General features: G+C 38.2%; 1 protein-coding gene across 1 annotated transcript; it reads left to right on the top strand.

Moving 5' to 3' along the window:
• Window positions 1-4,148: 4,148 nt before the first annotated feature.
• LOC141910326 (uncharacterized) lies at window positions 4,149-8,065 on the top strand. Its single transcript, XM_074801062.1, has 2 exons — window positions 4,149-6,008; window positions 6,173-8,065. Exons 1-2 carry the CDS (start codon window positions 4,149-4,151, stop codon window positions 8,063-8,065), a joined length of 3,753 nt encoding a protein of 1,250 aa, XP_074657163.1.
• The last annotated feature ends 7,122 nt before the right edge of the window (window positions 8,066-15,187 follow it).

The following is a 15,187-nucleotide window of genomic DNA, read 5'->3' as shown; positions in this document are numbered from 1 at the left end:
AATTCTCGAAACGATTTATTACAATACATTAACAAAAAATAGAAATGAATCTCAGGTCTTATCATTTCTTCATAATTGTCAAACTGAGATTACAAGTGTCTGTGAACAATGCTCAAAACCCTTGCATGAAATTTCAGATATAGTATTTAAGCTGCTTTACAATGCTCGATAACCAATAACATAGTGATGGGACATGTTAAATCAACCATAAATAAATTCTAAATCTATATAATATATACACTGTGTATTGTTATGATTGTGGTCAGTGCCGCATCATTTGCAGATGCAGGTGAGTAACGACTGAGAAAGAAGACACAATGTTATATGATTTCATGAATGGTAATTTTTAATCTCAATGATCAGTAAACATCTTGAACGGATTAAATTGATGAATTGCATTTCAGTGATTTTACTACATACATTTAATCTGGCAAAAATGACTTTTACTGACCTACAAAATATCGGTTTTATATACATGTATTAAACTGTTGTCAGTAATATATGTTTGTCTTAATGGTCGACACAAACGAGGCGCATCAATCATCCTCATTATCGGGATCATCAGCGGGGTTCAATCGAAGAAAAACGTTCTTCATTTAAAAAAAAAAGTTATTCATTTCAAAATTATATTTGGAACTTTAAGCTTTTTGGAAATATAGGTTGTAAAAGGGGCGGAAGCTGCAGAAATGATAGTGATTGTTGCAGCCGCCAGTGTGACTTCCTCAAATTATGTGTTTCGTAAACCTTATCGTTGGTGATTAGGGTTTGAAATCGGATATACTTGCGGTGATTCAATCAGGTTACTGACTGATCTCTCGCGTACGTTAAGAAAAAGATCGAATTGAACTCGTATGAAATTGTATCTGTCGTCGAATAAAACTGCGAGTAAATAAAGCTTGTAACAGTAATGTTGAATTCTGAGAAAAATTTAACTGTAAAACCAATGCTGCGGAATCTCGTTAAGAAAAAGTACACATTTCCTATTCAATTTCTCCTATTCTTCGCATGATTTCTTTAATGTCGATCTAATATAATATTTACCTATTATACGCTACGACTATGCAAATCAGATTGCGCATGCATCTGCACTCCTGTTCGGAAGTGTTCGTATTTTTGAAGCGTTCATCCCGTCTGGTGAACTGACGGGCGATCATACAATGCAGTGGATATAGTAAAACCGCACAACGGGATAATAATAGGTTTCTCATCAGCCATTTTTTGGAAAAGTGACGAGGGTGGCAAGTTATAATTTTTACATCCCATTTTTGGAAAGAGAGAGAAATGGAATGCTTTATTCCAAATTGCAAAAGTGTTTTATAAAAGACCTCAAATATGGATATTACGTTACACAAATACTCACCTGCCACAGTAACAATTGGGTTGCGACCGTGAAGAAAAACATAACAGATTCCACGGTTTATCTTACGCTAACTATCTGATAGCTTTGTCTCTCAGCGTATTTATGGGCTGTAACGGTTTCACACTGATGCCCGTTTTACAGTTTGCCATCTTGCATCTAAAAAGTGATCCAATATTCATAAGTGAATTCACTGACCAGTTGTCAAATCTACGAATTTGTGATTGATTCTATCGGTGCTTAGGCTAAACAAAAATGATACCTTGTTTCTCCGCAGCGGCCGGGTCATTTTTGTAAAATATGATAAAATTTATAAACAGTTCATTTCTATAGCGGCCGGGTCTGTTATGGTAAAATTGATCACGATTTAAAAAAAAAAGTAATGTATAGGGTAGATGGGCGACCGGCCGGGTCAACATTTAAGCTCAGGAGAGCGGATAAACAAGGTATCAATTTTTTTAGCCTTATAGTGCGTGGTTTATAGTAGCAATATATCTCTAGAGCGCGCGGCAGTCGTTCTCTTTCCGTTCACATCTCGTTTGATTTGTACACCTAGATTCGCCCGATGCTTCGTTCTAATTTTTACCGCAATAAATGCACTGGTTATTGGTATACCTCCGTCAACAAACATGATGTTTTCGGATTATTTTGGATGTTATTACAAGCCTTCTGACCAGTCCCTACATTTTATTGCATATTTCACAACACTTAATATTATTCAATCTATCTGAAATATAATTTATATCATTCTTTAATTCAGCGTATCTAATTTTGAAATTATCATAAAATTCTAACAGCTGTTTTATTGAGTAATTAAAACAGAAACCATTACAGAAATCATAATTATTAACTTAATGCTCTCTTGATTTCTGTATATAAGTTGTAATATTTCTAATACCTTACTTTCACTCATTTGTATAGTTAAAATATATACAATAAATTAAATTAAAAGATGCTGTCTTAATCCTCTAAATCTTTTTCTAATTTAACTTTTTGATTTTTTCTATTTCAATGATTATTTCCATTGAACTTCTTTAATTTCTTACTCAATTTCATATTTTCATTAATCAAATCCTTCCTTACTAATATTTTCATAATAAAAGCATAAAGCAGTCAATATTAAACCTCCTGCAACTAAATAATTAATGTTTAAAATCACTTTTTCCAGTTGGAATGTTGCAATCATTCTCATTCATTTATTTAAGAAAACAAATTAAAAGAATATAGCTGCGAAGCAGCGATGACGGGTTTTCTGCAAAGCCATTCAAAAAGATGGGAATTGTATTAAATTGAAATATCGATACATAGAATAAAATGCATTGACAGATTCGAACCTAATATGCTACCACTGTGTAAACGTCAAATTTTATCAGCTTTGAAACCGAACATACGCGGATGTACAATCAACAAATATTAATATATTTGACCAGGCACTTATTTTGGCATTCAAACATCATGATACTGTATTATCACCATGCTTAAAAATGGATCTGTCCTATTGAGAACTCATCTTAAGCACCTGCTGAGCCGATAGATTGAGTGAATTTACAGATAAGAACGTATTATGATTTAGAATAGATTAAAGAAGTTAATGTTTTTATTGAAATATTTGAATAAATGCACCTGCTGAGTCGATAGATTGAGTGAATTTACAGATAAGAACGTATTATGATTTAGAATAGATTAAAGAAGTTAATGTTTTTATTGAAATATTTGAATAAATACATATATTGTAGTGTAGATTCAATCAATAAATTATGAATTGATCTGGTCCGGGTTTCCGGCTGATGTTGATTTTGGCTTTTATGGATTACAAATTCTATAGTGATAAACAATTGATACCTGCAACATGTGTGTAAATCAAACCTATTCCACTAGTTGCGTGTGTTTCCTAATAAACGGGAAAGTCACTCTTGATCTGAGTTATTAGAAAAATAATGTTCATTTAGTTATAGAAATTCATTGCCTTTTTGGAAATTCTGTAATAATATTTGTTCTGTCCTAATTTTTATTACTGTATGAACCAATGATATGCTTTGTAAATATGATGTAATAAAATAAATTTGAATTTGAATTAAATTTGAACATGAGAATCAAGCATAATTTGTGTTTTTTCAACTTGTCTTTTGTTCCAGAGTTTCAATTACAATCAAATGCAAATTGGCTAAAAAGTACATAGGACTAAATGAAATGAACCGTTAGTTACAGCAAACCTATTCCAGTGTTATGTCGATCGTGTTGAATCACTTTCCTTGAGTTGAAAGAATCAGATCTTCTATGGTGCAACATCGGTCGAAGAGAGATATCTTGGTGTTGACTGTCCTTGACCATCTAACTGCATGCGTTCGACATTGGAATCAGCATCATACCCATTTGAACTGCAAAATATTCATACAACATGAAAACCTACAGTACATGTATACAGTAATCAAACTTTCACCGATGCTGGACATTTGAATGAACGTTGGGCTTATTTCAGTATTCTAAAGCAGGAAATAATAAACCCAATAAATAGGCCCTATTTGTCGAGAACAGGATGTTTATGTAAATATGTCAGTAACCATATAGTGTTTACTCCCACTTAGCCTATGTAGCGAATCATCATATATATTAGCATGCGCATGTGCAGTCGGGACAGGTGGTTAGCCTGTGTGTGACCGAAATAAACGAGTATCTTATGATCTGTAGACTGAACCCGTCGTGTTTTTAGTCTTTCTCTTCTTTTATCTCCGAACCTGGTCTTCTTTGTGACTCGCAACGCCACATTGGTGCCGTGACCAGGATCAGCCGAATGGAGGATACTCAACTGAACCGGTCGACAATCACACGAACTGCAATCAGGCAGAAAGTTGATGATCTCGTCGTGAAATCGTCAACAATCGTCGAAGATTTTCGAACGACCGAAGACGATGTAGATTTACTAAATATCTACATCGAGCAGATCACAGAAAAGTTAAGTCGACTAGAGAAGCTAGACTCGACAATCGAGGACCTAACTCCTTTAACGCATCTTTCAGACACGATTCAAGAAGCAGAGGACTTCAGATCTAGCGTCATCGAAAAACGCGGCCGAATAATCCGATTTGTAGAAAAGGCGAAGCACACAACGCAACCTCATAATTCTTCGATGAACAATTCCGGTGCTTCTGCGACGCCATTTCGCCCGAACAAGGTAAATCTACCTAAAATTACGCTCGCCAAATTCGACGGCGATTTACTCAAATGGCAGGAATTCATAGACGGATTCAATTCAGCGGTCAACGACGACCCGAATCTCGACGACGTCGTTAAGTTTCAATACTTACGCGCACAACTTAACGGCGAAGCTTACAGAACGATCGAGGGTCTGGCCCTCACCGCGTCGAATTATGCGAACGCACTTCAAGTACTGATAAAAAGGTATGGGCAACCGCAAATCATTATCAGTGCATATATGCGAGCGTTATGGGAACTTTCGCGACCGACAGAAGACATGCAGAGTCTGATGGAATTTTCGGACAAACTGGAAACATATATCCGAGGACTAAGTGCGCTCGGAAAAAACGAAGATAGCTACGGAGATTTGTTGACTCCGATTATCTTAGATAAACTGCCTGGGATGATACGACGACAGATAACGAGGGATAATAACGGCGCGAATTGGAATCTCCAGTCGTTGCGAGATGCCCTTTCGAGAGAGATAACAGCGTTCCAGGCAGGAGTTTCAGTGTACCCAGAAACTGCTCACCTGGGTACCACGTCAGCGTTCCACGTGGGCAATGCGATCAAGAGAAAAACATTAAAATGTACATTTTGTAAAGGGACACATTTCGCGTCAGATTGTGTTCTTGTAACCGAACCAGAGAAACGCCTGGATATCGTTAAACGTGATAAACTTTGTTTTAATTGCATGGGCACTCATCGTTCTCGGGACTGTAAATCCAAGAACACATGTAAAAAGTGCAGAGGGAAACATCACACGTTACTATGTGGTTCCTCCCTTACAGAAACGCGCGAGATTTCTACGAAAAATCGACCGCAAAACCCACAAAACGGAAGCAGAAGCGATTCTCACGATGTAAAAACTGTTCATCAAACGTATGCCGGCGCCCAACAACCACGACCAGATGGGCCCATACTTCTTAAAACAGCTGTGGCGGAGATTTTTTCGCCATCAACTTCCGCTAATAACCGCTCGAATGGTCGTAAGATAAACATTTTACTGGACGAAGGCAGCCATAGATCGTTTATCACGACGCGAGTTTCTGTCAGCTTAAATCTCCCACATCTGGGCCAAGAGGAAATCAATCTAGCGACGTTCGGGGAACAACTGGCCGGTCGGCGATTACTTCAAAGAACGAACTTTAACATCGCGTCATCAGAGGGTTCACCGATACTAATTGAAGCCCTCGTGATACCGACCATCTCCACGCCAATCAGCAATCTTGTAAACAATAAAGTTTTGGATCTTCCGCATCTGCGAAACCTAACTCTAGCGGAACAGCCATCATCAATAACCGGCGACTTTGATATCGATGTATTAATTGGCGCCGATTACTACTGGTCTATAGTCGGCGATAATACCGTGAAGGGCTACGGCCCGACTGCCGTTTCATCACGTATAGGGTATCTCTTATCAGGGCCCATACCGAGCCACACCTTACTCACCGGAGTAAGGAATTCAACCGTTCTCGACTGGAATTACTTGCTGCTTTGACCGGTTCGAAGCTTATCGATTATGTAACTGAATCGCTCGGTTCCGAAATCGCTATAACCAAAAAAGTGCTTTGGAGCGATAGTCAGATTGTGCTTTGTTGGTTGAACTCCGATCGAAAGTTACCAGTATTCGTCAGCAACCGCGTGAAACAGATTAAATCTATCAAAATTGACGAGTACCGTTACTGCCCGACGTCTGATAATCCGGCAGACATACTGTCGCGTGGAATCGACTCCGAGAAACTACGGCATTCTAATTTGTGGTGGTTTGGCCCCGAATGGCTGAAACATGGCGACTGGCCCGTGGATAAATTATACGCTGACACTAGTACAGTTAATATCCTCCACATCAACGATCCTCAACCCGGGCAGGTTGAAGACGCGGAGGACGAACGGATTGGTTTGGTAGAAATAATCGACATTGAACGATTCATAGAGTTGGGATCATTATTACGTGTCACCGCTTACGTTTTCTTGTTTGTCGCGAAATTTCAACGCCAGACAGATCGGTCCGCCGCGGATCTGACGCCGGATGATATAGCCCGAGCTAGAACGGCGTGGATTAAAGCTGTGCAAAATGCTAATTATTCGAATGAAATTTTCGTGCTGCAGGGTAATCATGCAAAATCGCGAGCGCCCCTGACAAAACAGCTACGGTTGTTTATTGGCGATGATAGTTTGTTGAGAGTTGGAGGGAGACTCCATAACGCCCCGATTGATTATGGCGCGAAATTCCCAATATTACTACCCCCGAAAGGGCGATTTACCGAGTTAACTGTGATTGATGCTCACGCGAGAGCACTTCATTTGGGTACAGAATCAACGATTAACCGTATTCGACAAACGTATTGGATTCAAAGTATCAGGAAAATCGTTAAATCTCTGTTGCGAAAATGTTACAATTGCAAAATCATTAGTGGTCAGCCATACCCACTACCGGACCCTGCACCGTTGCAGAAGAGCAGGCTGACAGATGCCCCTCCCTTTACCGTAACGGGAGTGGATTTCACCGGACATTTGTTCGTGAGAGATAACAACAGAGAAGCGAAAGCGTATATTATCTTGTTTACATGTGCGAACACACGTGCCGTTCATCTCGAGGTTGTTTCTGATATGTCGTGTGCCACATTTCTTCTCGCCTTCCGACGTTTCGCCGCACGTCGATCCTTACCCCAAAAGTTGATAAGTGATAATGGATCGGCATTCGTGGCCGCGGCGGGAGAAATAAAGAAGCTTCTCGATATTCATTCGGTTCGAAAATACATGCTCGAGAAAAATGTTGAATGGGTATTTATACCAAAGGCCGCCCCATGGCATGGTGGCTTTTGGGAACGTTTAGTTGGACTTACGAAACAAGTTCTGAAACGTGTTTTAGTCCGCGCATACATATCGATGTCTGAACTTATTACGCTCGTCGCGGAAATCGAAATGGTGATCAACAACCGCCCGCTTACGTATTTGTCCGATGACGTAACTGACCCAGAACCGCTAACACCATCGCACCTCCTTCACGGACGAGTTATGTCGAATCTACCGCACCTATCTGATACCGATGCTATCAGTGATCCGGAGTATGGTGTTTCGATAAACACACAAAACCTCCAGAAACGCGCACAAAGAGTGATGGAACTCTTCGAACATTTTCGGTCTCGTTGGACCAACGAATACGTTATTGCGCTACGTGAACGACATCTGTCCATGCGAAATAATGGCAGAACAAGCGAGATTCGATCAGGAGACGTTGTACTCGTACACGACGACCAAAAACGTAGAATTAACTGGAAGCTTGCTATCGTAACGAAACTGAACTACGGGAACGACGGCGCAGTTCGTTCAGCAGAAATTAGAATGGGCACTACAAATACTAGCCGACCTATAAATAAACTGTTCCCGCTTGAAATTAACACCGATATGGACTTTAAAGAGCCTGGCCCCGTTATAGCCTCCGATCCGCGACCCGTGCGAAACGCAGCGCGAAAGGCTCGTGCAAAAATCGTCGAATGTTTGAAATAATTGCATAATAGTTACTATCAATGCCTGAATTTACTATTTAATCGTATTTTGAATTAACGTTTAGTTGTTTATTGATTTCCATAAGCTTTATTTACTTAATCCATTGTAATGATTAGTCATATATCTCTCCGTTCTTACTCTTTATTTGTTTACCTTTGTCGCCCCGGAGAAATGTCGAGAACAGGATGTTTATGTAAATATGTCAGTAACCATATAGTGTTTACTCCCACTTAGCCTATGTAGCGAATCATCATATATATTAGCATGCGCATGTGCAGTCGGGACAGGTGGTTAGCCTGTGTGTGACCGAAATAAACGAGTATCTTATGATCTGTAGACTGAACCCGTCGTGTTTTTAGTCTTTCTCTTCTTTTATCTCCGAACCTGGTCTTCTTTGTGACTCGCAACGCCACACTATTCCCATTGGAACAATTGTATAATGCGTACGCTATACTGTACACTTATCAGTCAAGAATGGAGAAATCGGTATACCAAAACCTACGAACAGCAAAATGTACAGGCCTACAATGATTTCTGGTATACAAGCCGTGACCACATTGACTATTAATGTCAGCAGGTCAGAGAACGCCTGGCCAAATTTAATCACATGGCTCAAATCAATTTGCCTTTCTGCGTGTGAATACTTCACTGTATTGTGGGATCATTCATTTATTACGTACGCATTAGAGGAGGGGGGAGGGGTCAGGGCAATTACGTAACTGTAATGCTTAATGTACATGAAAAAATGGCAGATTTTGCGTACAGAGGGAGAGGGGGTTGAAATAATCAAATGTTATGCGTAAGTAATAAATGAATGATCCCTGTTTTAAAAATAGGCCTATCGAGTGAATTAGTACATAGACTGAATTAGACTTTAGGCTAGTCCTGGCCAAATCCTATCCATGTTCTAATTGCACCATTTATAGTAACATCACTGTAGGGCCGACGAGAGAGAAAAAGTTGTGTTTGTAGTACATAGGCATGGTAGGCTTGTCGTACTCACTTAATAACCGGTACTTAAAACGCTGTTGTTACCTGTACGTGACTGTACGGTGATTTCTACAGGTTAGCCGTATGTGAGTACGTTGACGCTCAGACTTGCAATATTGGGATTCGAAAGCAAACGAAAAAAAAATCCAGTTGTAGTCCAGTGATTTACCGACTGTGCCGAAGAACGTAACTGCAGGGTGGATAAAATTTGATTTACAAATAGCCTAGCCTCACCTAACCCAAACTCTATTCTTTCACGCATGCACGTTTGCAGATTATAGGAACTCACTTACGGCCTTTTTAGGTAACTCACGTACGGTTAACCTGTGGATATCACCTTACAGTCACTGGCATGTACGGGTAACAACTTCGTACTTAAAAAATGGTATTGGCTACTAGGAACTCACGTACGGCGTTAGTAGGGAACTCACGTACGGTTAACCTGTGGAGATCATCATACAGTCACGTACGGGTAACAACTACGTTCTTAATGGTATTGGCTACTAGGAACTCACGTACGGCGTTAGTAGGGAACTCACGTACGGTTAACCTGTGGAGATCACCATACAGTCACGTACGGGTAACAACTACGTACTTAATGGTATTGGCTACTATATAATAGGCCTATAGACAAATAAATACCGGTACTACCGTACTGCGGTAGGCTTTCTTAGCTTCCACACTTCACAACCGAACCAACTGACCAACCAGTATATTTATTCCCAGTACGCACCAACCGGCACAGGCCTTTAACACTGTTTGTCAACTGTGTGTACCGTAGTAGGCTATCGATAATCACCTGATACTTTTCTGTCGTTTGTTTTCTCTCTGAGACGAACGTAATTCTGCACCGTAATTCTAGTAGCCCTCCGCGACTCAACGACCTTCATTTAAACTTGATCAATTCAAAATCTGTTTATTGACGCTTTTGGTTACATGAACTGATCAGCAATATACTTAAATGAAATAACCGGAATAACAAGAAATCAAAAATATTAAAGAGGTAACAAACAAATGCCCGTAAACATGTCAGACACGCAAACGTCGGACTCGTAAACTCATGGACTCGGACCCGCTGAGCAATAAATTCATAAAATTGACTTTGAAATTGATTGTGGAGAAGAGAGGGAATAATTCGATAGCTCTTCCTCATAAAGAAGAGAAAAATTTCGGAAAGAAAACACAACATGGCTACTAATTGAACGGAGCCAAATTTCCGATGTTTACGGCTCGACAGTGCCTTTATAACGTGGATTTATCAGAATTTCCATGCAGTATCTGGAGATTTAAGTGAGCTGAAGAATATCATACGGATTGTATCGGCGACAGCGGTAAGGTAAGGAAGCCTTTACACTTTTAACAAAAACTGTGTGGAAAAGGGAAAAAAAATAATATATATAGCTGCAAAGCAGCGATAACGGGTTTTCTACACAGTCTTAGAATCTTGTTCAACGGTGGATTTCGACAAAGCATTTGATAAGGCACAACATCAGCCATTACTAAACAGGCTATTAGGAAACAGTATCAATGATAGGTCGCCCAAATGGCTCAGCAGTTATCTCTGAACGAAAACTTGTAGCCGAAATCAACGGAACGCCTCATCTTGGAACAAGTCAGTCTAACTAGTGGAGTCACGCAAGGTAGTATCCTAAGTCGTCTTCTGTTTAATGTCCTGACAAATGACATACACAGTAATCGAGAATATACCAGACCGAGTAAATTTCCAAAAAACGGACTTAACACGCTGTTCGACCAAAAAACTTAATGTTCCGACAAGAAAATCTTGTTCAAGTGAAAACAATTCAGTTTGATCGAACAATACGCTTTTTGTTTGAATCAAAACTTACTTCATTCTGACAAAAACATGTGATCGAATGAAAAGCTATGTTATTGTTGAAATGAAAAACATTTTGTCCCGTCAAAAATATTTGGTTGAGCGAAAACAATTTTTTCGAACGAATGTTTGAATGAAAACAATTCTGTTTGATTGAACGAAATATTTAATACTTTTGGTTCGGAGAAAAAACTTTTTACAATATGCTTGTTTGAATAAAAAACTTAATGTTCTAACAAGAAAATTTTGTTCAAATTAAAACGATTCTGTTCGATCGAACGATTGTTCGAACGAAAAACATTTCGTTTGGACAAAAAAAAGTTTGTTCAACTTTGTTCTAACGATTTTTTCAAATTGGTTCAATTGAAAAGAATATTAATGGTTGGAACGAAATAAATTTTGTTCCGACGAAAGAATTTTCAAGCGAAAAAGGTCTTTTGAACGAAAAAAAAGATATTTCTTGGGCTCCGCAGTAACTTATCGCTGGACGTAGGTCGGCCTTGTGACGCGATGCGATCCTCGCGATGCATCGCAAGTTTCGGTGCAAGTCGGTTGCGATACGATTGTCAGCGACTGTGTGCGACTAGTTTCTGCCAGTCGCAAGACCGCGTCGGTTGGTTGTGACAGTCGTGTCGCGTCGCAGAAAGTTGAATACGTGCGACTCCTTGTGACTGGCGTTGCTGAAAGTCGCAACCCGTCGCAAGGGAGCGTAGGTCGATGAGTCGTTAATTGTCAATTGTCGCTGGCGGTCGCAGTGATTGGCGTCGCAGTGAGTCACAAGCCGTCGCAAGGCCGACCTACGCCCTGCTTAAGTCATTAGGAATTAATGAAATACCAGTTTCATTTATGATGAAAAAACTCAAATGAAAAGTCTGGCTTATAAAGCTGTCTGCTCAGACGAAATTTTCAAAAAAAATCATCATTTTTGGCAATAAAATTGATAATTGTGATTGATCGTTGCAAGTCACAACCAGTTAATCACTAATTAACATGCATTTTAATAAATCTGATTCCTCCTTTACAGTGAACTTAGCTCTAACCTAGTAGAGGCTACTAGCCTATGTAGGCCTATGTATATGCGTAGGCCTAACATCCGGACAGATTGGTCGTAGGCCTATTGAATAACAACCCACCTAAATATCGTAAATTTAGTTTTGAAGTTCAATCCAATGAGTCCGTTAATAAACGCTACAATTATACCGTGTTTGTTTGAGACAGTAAAGCTCAGTACCGGTAGGCCTTAAGCCGCGTAAAACTCGATAAACACTTCAAGCGACACAGCGAACGATCTCCTTTCCCCCACAGCGAACGCTTACTCCGAATGTCAAGTGTGAGTCCAGCATACGGCAAGGAGTGTGTTATATACTTTTATTTAGTAAATACCTTGTGCATTGACAATGATCGGTATGTACTGTAGGAAATATAGAGTATTGATGGTATTGATATAGAGGTTGAAGCCCGCGGCCGAATAAAGTAATATATTCTTTTATTTTGATACCTCGTCGACATAACAGCTTTTCTCCGCTATTTCTCTTCGGCGTGTTTACTTTAGGCCTACGACTCCCCGGTACACTTACGTACGATTTATCTTAGTAAATACACGGTTAATTTGGTAAAGAAAAATAGGTATTGCTAAATTAACTGCTTGAGGCCCGCAACCAAATCACTGGTAGTAATGAATTAATTTGTACTCGATTTGATTCTCAGCCCCGGAACGACGATGTAGTGACACACGTCGATTTGTCGATGTTTACGGCTCGACAGTGCTTTTAAAATCTAAAGTAGTAAATTTCCTGTGTATCAGTAATATAATTTGATGAGGAAAATGGGTTATTGTAAAAATTAGTTTTTAAAAACCGCGACAGAATGTGCAATCTTTCGGTAATAAATTTGTTAATTTATGCTTGAATTGATAATCGATGTGACAAGAAACGTGCGGTAGATTTCGGAAAGACGACTTAGAAAAACATGTCAGCTCTTTGAATGGGGCTCAATTTTCGATGTTCACAGAACGACAGTGCTTTTGTAACGTTGATTCTTCAAAATTCGCACGGAGTATTTGTAGATCGAACTGAGCTGAATGATATCAGACGGATTGTATCGGCAACAGCGGTAATGTAAAAAAGCCTATGTACTTTTGACAAAAAATGTGTGGAAAAAAAAAAAATAATAATAATAATAATGATAATAATAATAATAAGAAACATGCGAATCTCAATAGGGTTTTCTGTGATGTAACAGAAAACCCTAATAATAATAATAAGAAACACGCGAATCTCAATAGGGTTTTCTGTGATGTAACAGAAAACCCTAATAATCACGCGAATTTCAATAGGGTTTTCTGTGAAGCAACAGAAAACCCTAATTAATAAGTAATTTGAAATATCTTATTTTGAATATTTTAGTTTTATATTTGAGATGAAATATATTTTTTAGAGTTGAAGTTATTTTATTTGAGTTATGATATTTTGATATTTTAAGATGATGTGATTCATTCCTTCGAGTAAAATATTTTCCACAATTACATAACGCTTTTTCATTAGGTTCATATTTCTTTTTAGGTGTAACAATTTTATTGTCTAGTTACATTGAATTCCCACATCTTTGAATGATTTTTCATTTGGAATGTCATGGATATACTTTTTTTCTTGTACTCTGAAAAATAACACATAACATTCTCTGAAAGGGCAATAACGTAGGTGTATAAATAATGATTTATGTGAATTTTCATTATTAAAAAGTGATTGTATGTCATCTGTAATTATTAAATGTTGATCTACTTTCTAAGATTTAATCTTTTTCATTCGATAACTCTATCATTAGATAATAATTTTTAAACGTTAATTCAGTAATATTATTCACTTGAAAACGAAAACGTGCAGTTTTAACCAAATCTTGAATAGGAATAAAATGTTTTATTGTAAAATATTTTTCTAATTCATGTAAATCAATATCTTTGAAATATAGTATCCGTTCATTCTTTTATTAGTAATTTCTTTATTAAAATTTATATTTTCTTTAACTCGTTAATTACTCGTTACTTTTTATATTCTTTTAATTCTACCATTTATTTTACATATTTTTTTATTCGAAATCTATATAATTGATTTTCATATATATGATATTCATTTATATAATGTTCATATATATGAGATTATTAGAGTAATAGGGAATATTTTGTTTTATACCAGAGGTTGAGGGGGCGAGTGAGTGAAAATAAAAATAAATTCGAGCGTGTGAGAATTCATTTTTATTTTTATGAGCTCGACCTCTCGACCTCTGAAACAACATATACCCTATTACTATCGCGTCTCTCAACGTCAATAACAACAACAACATGCGCAGGTAAGATTAAGAGTTCCATAATAAGAAATAAGTTTTTTGGGTAAGTCAAAAACTTGAAATCAATGGTTATTTCACTGAAATTTTACAGCAAATTTTCATACAAAAAAATTCACGAATTTCTCGACCCAATAAAATATACATGTAAAAATTCACCACATAATTACACGCCAAAATTTGACTCAATATATCAAATAGTAATTCTCTCTGTCCCGCGGACATCGGCAGGAAAGAAATAATAGTAGTTGGAAGCGTAAATATTGCAAATGCGAGTGAAACCGTTACAAGCATAATTGTTGTACGTTTAGAATTTGCAGTTCTGTTATCGGAAGAAACAATTTCTGAACCTCTGGATAACTTGACTATTATTACAGAATTTGATGTTATAATTAGTGTTAAAGGCAGAAGATAAACGTGGCCGGCATATATGGCGAAAAGTGCTAATTGGTCAGATAACATAAAGTAACATCCAAAACTATCAGAAAACCTCTTTACTACTGCTTGGTGAATGCCTATTACAAGTGCGTTTATAACGAAAATGACGACAATGGCGCATCGGGCGAATCTAGGTGTACATACCAAACGGGCCGTGAACGGAAAGAGCACAACTGCCGCACGTTCTAGAGATATAGCTACTATTAACCAGGCGCTGCTAGCACTCATACAATCCATTAGAGAATCATATATTTGACAACTGATCAGTGAATCTATAATATATATTGGACCGATGTTTAGACGTAAGAGAACAAACTGTAAGACAGGTATAAATGTAAAACTGATGCTAAACACAAAATCACTTATAGACAAAGCGATGAGATAGCTAGCGTAAGATAAACTGCGGAATCTGTGACTTATCATAATCAAGAAAGTAGCTGAATTTCCGAAGGCTCCTAACAGGAACAACGCAGGCAGAATGAGCAATAACACAGTACGGGAGGTCCCAGACCTGTTCTCCA

The sequence above is a fragment of the Tubulanus polymorphus genome, chromosome 8 (genome assembly GCF_964204645.1).
Source record: "Tubulanus polymorphus chromosome 8, tnTubPoly1.2, whole genome shotgun sequence".
Taxonomy (NCBI): Eukaryota; Metazoa; Nemertea; class Palaeonemertea; order Tubulaniformes; family Tubulanidae; genus Tubulanus; species Tubulanus polymorphus.
Note: the sequence above shows the minus strand (reverse complement) of the source record. Positions and strands in the feature narration are given on the sequence as shown.

Bases quoted from the DNA above. Each gene is read 5' to 3' on its own strand.
- LOC141910326 (XM_074801062.1), top strand. From the start codon at position 4,149: ATGGAGGATACTCAACTGAACCGGTCGACAATCACACGAACTGCAATC. The intron at 6,009-6,172 runs GTAAGGAATTCA...TCCGATCGAAAG, and splicing joins GCCACACCTTACTCACCGGA to TTACCAGTATTCGTCAGCAA.